At 47.8% G+C, this 8,614-nt stretch overlaps 1 protein-coding gene across 1 annotated transcript in view; it reads right to left on the reverse strand.

Moving 5' to 3' along the window:
* Window positions 1-274: 274 nt before the first annotated feature.
* PPIP5K1 (diphosphoinositol pentakisphosphate kinase 1) overlaps window positions 275-8,614 on the reverse strand; it is a 41,858-nt gene continuing 33,518 nt past the window's right edge. Inside the window, exons 28-30 of the mRNA XM_029085570.1 lie at window positions 2,761-2,898; window positions 2,207-2,320; window positions 275-969 (exon numbers count right to left, since the gene is read on the reverse strand). Of these exons, the coding sequence (XP_028941403.1) occupies window positions 275-969; window positions 2,207-2,320; window positions 2,761-2,898 (947 nt within the window). The remainder of the gene's footprint in view (window positions 970-2,206; window positions 2,321-2,760; window positions 2,899-8,614) is intronic.

Here is an 8,614-nt window from a genome sequence, read left to right on the forward strand (position 1 = left end):
CACCAGCACAGCCCCATGTCTCTGCTCCACGGAGGTGCCATGCCAGCAGCAAGACTGCATTCGTTGTTCATTTAAGAAGGCGGATGGGGCATTGTCTCTTGCCAAATGGCAAAGAGCTGGCTTGTGGAGGGGCAGAGCAGACTCTTCCACACCCTGGAGTCCTGTGGCCTTGGGACATGGCTTGTGCTGAGGACAGCCAGCCGCACGAGGTGCTGTGCGGGAAGCTGGGCTGCCTCCAGGCTAGAAGCGCTTGCAGAGTGAGTCCAGTGAGCTGCTAATTCTGCTGATCCTCCCGACACAGCGGCTGCTGTTCCTCCATCCTCTTCTCAGGAGGCAGTGGCTGCGCCTGGCCCAGGTGACCAGAGAGAAGCTGGCCTGATAGAGCACTCTCCCCCAGCAGCTCCTTGCCCATGTGCTCTGGGTCCAACACCTCTCCCAGCAGCTCCTCTTCACAGGGCACCAAGATCTCCTTGGACAGCCCTGACTGATCCAGGTCAGTCATTTCCCCTGTATACCCCTCACCTGGCTTCACTCTCTCCCCAGCCAGCCTTATATCAGACCCTGCACCACACTTTGGGTTCCCTGTGCTACTTGGCTCTAAGATTTCCCCAGCTGATTCTTCTTCATCCAGCCCCACCATGCTCTTTTCCTCTGGGCCAGAGTCCTCCTCCATCAGCTCCTTCTTGCACAGCTCCAGGACCCTGCCTGGCTCTGGGCTCTTATTCCAGCTCAGGGTCTCTGGGGCACTTGGCTTGGCTACTGACAACCCGGACATCCCCACCTCCACGTCCAGCCCTCTACCTGGAGCCTGGCTCTCTCCTTGCTCAGGGGACTGGCTATTCAGCTGCTCCTCACTTTTTGAGGGGCTGATGGAAAATTTCTCAGTGAAGCTGAAACGAGCGCAGTTGTCCACAGAGGTTGGGGAGGATGGGCCTGCACTGGAGACAGTACTGGAGGGGCCGCTGCTGTCTGCAAAGAGGAAGAACAATCTTAAACATTTAGCTAATATTTCCCCAGCCCAAAGCCTGGGCAGACCCAGGCTGTCACAGTTCCACAGTTCTACAAGCAATGGGTGGGGGTCATCTACATGCTATGCAACCTGGCAGGGGCTTGCAGCTGCTCTTAGGTGTGTTTCTGGCATCTCAGCTGATGAAAACCCAGGCACAAACACCACACTTGCATCTTGCCCTGCAGTGCTATGTTGGCATGTAGCCAAGAGTGGATTCTGCTGTCGTTATAGAGCAAAATGTGAAATGTGATGTTGGGCTTTGAGCTGAGAAGCAGTTTCTTTCATTCCCTCATGACTACGGAACACAGCTTCAACTTTGTTCCTCTTGGTTCGTGACACACACAGTCCCTGAATGTTGAGCTAAAGTCACCACTGGAAGAAGAAATACTGCTTATTCTTGCCTTATACTGTACAATGAGTAAAACGAGAGAACAGATCTAGATTATATCTAATCCAATAAAGGGGGGGAAGATTAAACAACTGTTTCCAGTCAGATCAGTTCCCTAACCTTGCTGCCTACACAAACACATGCTACTCCTGGCACAAGTTGTGTGCAGCCAGAAGAGTAGGACTGCTCTTTCAGTGGCAACCTTGACTTGTCTTATCAAGGCACCTGCTGTGCAACTGTTGGCTAACCGTTTCCCCTTTGAGTGCCAGTCAGAGCTGCAAAGGGGACTAACTAACAGTCACCAGCTCTGCAGAGACTGTGACAAGTGAGGCCCAGGAGCTGCAGAAAAGCCTGGAAGTGAAGATCTAAACAATCTGTTTAGTTCTTCATGGCTGTCCTACATGGAGCTCTGGGTGAGGCATGTACGTGGCTGGTTAGGAAAGGAAGACATTTCCACATGCCAGCACTGAGTTCCATGTGTCACGGAGAATCACAAAACTTGAGATGAAAATGAAGTGCATTCAGGCCCTTCATGTCCTAGTGCTCAAAGCAGAGGATGCCTGGAGAGACAGCATCCATCCAACAGTAGATGTCCCCATGATATACTACACTAGAGAGTCCCTTTTTGCATCTTTCTTTGGAAGTTTTTTCACAAGGCATATAACTAGTTTCCCTTTTACCTATTTCCCCTTTCTGTTTCTGTTCCTTCAAGGGCAGAGCATAGAAATCCTTGGCTTCCAGCATTTGGCACCCTTCACTTCCCCCCCTCACCATCACATTCATCCCTGATCAAGAAGCAGCACACTCACACCAAGGGGGCTTATCCGAACGCTGGCGCAATGGCAAAGAGGATGATGACAGGATTCGCTGGGACATAAAGGGGTCTCCTGGTATCTGGCTGCCAATCATTGAATCAAACAAAGCTTCAAGAAAAAAAACAAAAAACAAAACAAAACACGGATCAGTAATATTCAGACAGACATAAAGAAACGGCTCACAGTCCAGGAGCAGGCAGTCTGGGAAGAGCTCAAGAACAGTGCAAATTCAGAGCCACGCCTGTCCCTCAGCTCCTGGGAATATGAGGCTAAGATTTCCCAAGCTGGAGTCTGTATCCACCTCACCGTGCTTATCAGCCGCAGACAGACCTGACCAATTAATTGTCTTTCAAGTAAGTGGCCTAGGATGGCTCTGAGCTGGATCCCATAGCTCACTCCTGGGCTAGAACATCCTGGAACAGGTTTTGGAGACTGCACTTATTGCCAGTCCCGTCAGGCTGATCTGTCCCGATAACATAAAAGACCAAAAGGTCTCTCGCCTCAACTCCATCCTGGCTCACCCAGAGCCAAGCCCACCTCACCCGTACCTGCGGTAGACTGGACATGCGATTCGGTGCAGCTCCTGCACACAGCTGTCAGGAACTCGTTGACCTGTCGCAAAGAGAGGGAGTTGTGCAGGGTCTCCAGGGGATAAATGGTGGGAACCATGGAACAGCCTTCAAAACCTGGAAAGAAACCCAATCAGAAAATGAATAGAGCAAAGAGCAATCTCCATCCACACAGGACCACTCAGCAGCTGAAGGAGGTGGGCAGTCTGGCCATCAAACAACAGGCACACTCAGGCCTCAGGTCACCTCTTCTAGGCCAAGAAAACCATCACTAGGCTATCACATGCAGTAACAGACCTGAAAGCAAGCGTCCAGGCACACGCAGAAGGAGGGAGAAGAGGAGAAAATGTATCTAGCAGCAGCCGTGTTTGCTGCAAAACCTGTGACCCTTTTGCTAAAATATATGGTTATGATGGAGAACTTTGCACAGTGTGTCACACTTTACAGAAGCTAAACAGAATTTGAGTGAAGTCAACACAATTTCCATGAAAGGACTCCCATCACCAGTGATACCCCAGTCTGGGACACAGTCCACCCTCTCCCCACCAGTGAGGCAGCACACGCTGCTGCTAATGCACGGAGCGGCAGACCCTCCGGTGTACGTCTGACCAACTGCCACCCAAGGAAGGGCTGGGCAACAGTTTGAATTGTTTTTCCCCTTAACAAGATTTCACGGCCAGCAAACCCAGAATTAGTAGAAACAGGTATCTCTACATCTGACAGACACTTGCTCAGAGCTAAGCTGCATCACAACCACTCACAATAAATTATTTGCTACTCAAGCGAGCAGAGTATTACAGCAAAGCATTTTCTCTTCATCCAAGCTTCTTTGCAATGCTTCGTGGCACCAAGCCAATCTGAAACTGTCAGAGGAGCAAGGAAGAAACAAATGCGTCTCTGGGCATATGAGAACGAAGCCTCCTCCTGCTCTGCACCTCTTGAGTTTTACGGCCTCTCAACTTAAGTTTAGGCTTCCCATTCTGTGACTCCCTAGTTCCCTACAAGGAGCTCAAAAAGACCCCAGGGAAGGAACTGGGTTTGTTCCTACAGAGAAAGAAAATCACTTTGAAATACAAAAGGTACAACAACTCTTGGTGCACTACTGTGTCAGGATTGCTGCCCAGCACGCTGGCAGGCTAAAAATGATCCCTGCGGCTTGACAGCACCTAAGGAGAAGACTTAGAGCACCTGGATTATCTGCTATATCACCTCCAGGACAGTCTCTGCTCCAATCCACTTGCCTAATCCAATTCTGCAAGAGGCGAGGAGCATGAGCCAGCAGATGGTATTTAGAGTAAATCCACATGCAATATGAGGAGGCTGCAGACCAGATCATCACCAGTTTGCAGTGCTGCAAAGACATTCACTCCCATAACAGCTACTGGAGATAAAACCCTCCAGAGTCCAGAGAGGTTACCTGTGCCAAAAGGGGCCTACAAACATCAATTCAAGATGTGAAGGATAACAAATCCTTTGCTAGGACGAAGGAATGTAAGACACCGGAGGAATACCATACTCTTCTCTGTCCCTTGCTGGGAAGTAGAAGTGCTGAAGAAAGAAGAGTATCTGTTCATTATTTTTTCATAGGCCTTCTGGGAGACAGAGCTAAAGGAAAAGGGTGAGGGCAAGACTTAATGAACAGCCATGTGGAGATGGTTGTGGAGCAGACCATTAGTATGAGGCTAATGTCACTTTGCAACAGAATCTGGTATAAGAAGGGCCAAAGTCAGCTCAGCTATTAGGGTCTCCAAAGAAAAAGGGAAGAAGTCTGAATATAACACAGGGCAAAGCAATGTAGTAACAAGATACACTGGAGGCATTGATGGAGATCCGAGTGCTTGGGCACTCCTCTAATAAAAAGAGGAAATGAAAGGTCCAGCGTTAAAGGAAACGTGGAACACTGAGGCTACTGATGTGAAATGATACACCTATAGCCCCCAAGTGCCAAACGCCTGCTCACACAGCTCTGCTCAGCACTAAGTCACTTCGCTGGTCTCAAGTTAAGTAGAGAAAAAGGCAAAGGTTTCCCTTCTCAAGGTGAAGCACTACTATTTTCAAGGAATCCCTCTCATTTGTATGTGGCAGCCCACCTCCCTGCACACCTCCTCTGACCTGCTTAGCTGCTGTGGGGAGGCCAACAGCAGCAGTTTCGTGGCACTGCAGTAGAACCAAAGCAGAAGTTACCACTACAGACCGTAATCCTTTTGTGTATCGCAGCAGCAGCCAGAGCCTGCAGCGAAGGCTCTGATCGCTGCTGCACCACATATTTAGCAAGGAACTGACATCTTAGGGAAGGGGCAACAAAATTAAGGCATGAGTGCAAGCCACAGGAACCTCTCCAGCCTGATAGTCACCCAGTGCTGACCGCTCAGCTACTGCTGATGCTTCCTGAAACTCTTTTCCTGGGGCCTGCAGGGCAGGAGTCTGTGATGTGGACAGTGGCACAAGAAATTAGACAGAATCCCATTCATTTTGTACCACGGTCAAAGAGCAGCCCACAGAGGAACAAGTTACATTTTTAATTTCATTCATTAGCTCCATTTGGGGTGCAGAGGGCAATCTGCCTCCTCTGCAGTGAGGCCTGCCCTGCGGGGAGAGGTATGTGGCACGGGTCTCCAGACCAGAGAAGCTAAAAATGAATCCCAAAGTAAACTGTTATCTCCAGGCAAGAAGTACAGCATGGTTATGTCTCCAAAATTTTCGTTCAGCAAAATAGGAAGAAGCCATCTGTTAGAATAAAGAAAACAAGATTTGGTTATGGAAAAAAAACCTCAAGATTCACAAGGCAGAGGAGTCTGCTGAGTATGTATTATTTCAGATGTCCAAGGAGACTGCATGTGATGTGAGGGAGCATCTCTGGGGGAATCTCCCCTCTGAATCAATAATGCAGCAGCATCCTGACACAGCAGCAGAGAGAATGGTACTGCCTGAAGAGCCATTCTGCAGGTGAGAACACCAGAGGAACAACCCAGCTAGAGGATTACAAGTCTGTTGTGACTCTCCCAGACACGCTGATGCCAAAGCTGAAGGTCCACCCTTGTTACAGCTGAGTTAACTATGTCCCACTTTGAGCTCTTCTCCCTGGAGCTTCACGTTCTTGGCATGTGCACACTGTACTGCACACCATCAGAGTCTACTTGGCATAATCACAGTTTATGAAGAAGTCTTCCAGATGTTCAAGGATTGACACTCCCCTTTGAGTGAGACTGTTTCAAAGCCACCTAGTACCAACACACAACATTTCATAGGAGTATTAAGAAGGTGATTTGGGCATAAGGACCCTTTTGCAGAGATCATCTAGCACACTATGCCATCTAAAGCGAATGGAGACCTTCACCTGTCTCAAGTCTTCCATCTAAATCCCAGATTTCTAGAAGACTCCAGCAGGTAGATACAACTATTGTGAACAGCTACCTCACAGCAGATGACCTCAATGGAAGAGTCAAGAGGTACCACCTTTCTACCTGGACTACACAATGGTGAATTCTGAAATAGCCAATACCTACTTTATCATTACATGGCTCAAATGCCAAGCAAATACATTACAGATCTCTGAGTGAACCCTAAATGCTGTGTTACCCTACCGCGCTCTCACTGTGGCTGTAACAGGTACTTCAATCCGTTTAGCTGTATCTCCTTCAGTCACCTGAGGTCTGAAAGAAAATTCAACCAAAGGTGTTAGCAGCAGAACTAAAATAAGCAAATTTTTGTACTGGGAAAAGGGAAGAATAAGGGAGAAAACAAGACCTTGAATTCATGTGCATCTTGATTACTGCAGGAGATGTGCCAGTCTAAACCCTCAAGAGGAAACCAATATCATTTCATTAAGAGGAAGCATCTAATTTGAATCTAAGTAACACAAAGTTTCCTAAATCCTATGTACATCCCAGAGAAAGAAGAAGAAAGCTTACTGTGTAATATGAACTGGGAAAGTTGAGTTTATATGGAACACGTGCACCCCCCGGAATGAAATCAGTGTCGGTGTGATTATCCCTCAGATGGTAATTCAGCACACCACCTGGGAGCCAGCAGAATTCCTGGCTAGTGAGCATGACAAGGAGCAGTCCTCAAGTAGTCCAAATGGCACATTCCTCAAATTTACTGAGATTGAGCTGAGGTCCCACATAAGGCAAACTTCCCTACTAGCAGAGTGGGCTCGTTAAAAGAGAGAATGTACTTGCTGCTGCGGCAAGCTGGCAAGTAGAAAGCAGCCAAACTGCCGACAGGCAACAGATAAAGATAGAGGCCAAGTAAGACTCAGGTGAGAGGTATTTCTGGTCCAAAGCAATCCTTTTTGTGCATTAGGTTTTTGCCCGAGAGTTCTGAATGTTACCACACACAACTGGATTAGCAGAAGGTGCCGCGTTACCACCCAGCTCTTCAGTTATAAACTCTACATTGGAGTGGAGAGGGTGCCTGTTCCTTTCTAATTGAGATCCTGGAAGCAACAGGCAGCCCAACGGCACCTGGCACATCCCCAAAAGGTCTGTACACCAAAGGTCTGTATGCCAGCTCTTCTGGAGTAAAGAAGCACTTACCCAGTCTCAGCACAGACTAAGAAGGGCATGGGAGAAAGCACACTCAGCAAGTTTCTCTCTGACATGCTTGGTCAGTCCAGCATGACTTCACTGGGAGAACTCCATGTGCCACGTGTATATTTGTACATGGTTTTACATGCGTACACAATGCGTACATGAACTAGGATTTTTGCTAACCAGCCTTTCTACATTTAAGCCTGTACAGTCTGAAGGTCTATCCTAGTTGAGCACCTCTGCCCACAGTGCCAGAAGAGGATATGAATGAAGGGGTGTGAGACTAGACAGCACGTAGTGACTCTTCCACCAAGCAGTCCCCAAAACTCCAGTGACCTGCGACTCAGAACTGCTCTGAACCTGATGTGTCTCTTCCATATTCTCCAGTCTCCACTTGAACTCATTTAAGCTCCTGACACTGCCATATACTGTGGTGAGTGGTTTCACTTCTGTCTGAAGCTGCCTCTGCTCCATTAGGAACCTCCTAGTTCCTGTGCTGGATCAGATGCTGAACTGCAGATCCCCACCACCCCAATCCAGGCTGTTCGGAGCATTATCACAAACATCCTTCCCAGACTGCAAATTTCCACCTGCTCCAAGTGGTGATAGTCAGGTCAGAGCCTATAATTTTACATATTAATTTGGGGCTATTTCCCTTTGTCATTTAAATTTATTTACACTGAACATCACCTGCCATTTTACTACCCACTCATTATCACAGGGTCATCTGCTGTTTCTTCACAGCTGACCTTTAGCTTCAGTACCACTACAATTCATTACCAACATGAACTTACTTCACACCCTTCTTTTTCCCACAGATGGGAAAGAATCTATGACCACACAGATAAGCACAGGTTTCCAGACAGATTGCTTCAGGGCTCCACTGTTGATCTTTCCAACTATGGATGTGAACTGTCTACTTTTAACTTTTTCTATCTTTTAATTCCAGTTTTCTTTGTGTGGATAGAAGTATGGTTGAAAGTCAAGAGAGAATAGGAATATGTAGTTTTCACAAGGAGGGGAAGTTGGGCTGTTAGCTACAGAGATCAGAGAAAAACATCTGCTCTGAGAAGAACCCCAGCAGCAATCCCAAACATGCTAATTAATTGAAGGCTTGATGACAGACTGAGAAAACAGCAAGAAAGAATTCAGTGATTGCAGAGATCTGATTTCCACACAAGAAGGCTGCTACGCTGAGGTATGTAACTCACATGTTTGGCTCCATTAGGGCAGGCTGCACAACCCAGCACCATGCTGCAATATTTGGCATATCACTGCCCAAAGCACTGAGTTAATTTCCT

This window comes from Antrostomus carolinensis, unplaced genomic scaffold, assembly GCF_000700745.2.
Source record: "Antrostomus carolinensis isolate BGI_N321 unplaced genomic scaffold, ASM70074v2 scaffold28096, whole genome shotgun sequence".
In the NCBI taxonomy this organism is placed as follows: Eukaryota; Metazoa; Chordata; class Aves; order Caprimulgiformes; family Caprimulgidae; genus Antrostomus; species Antrostomus carolinensis.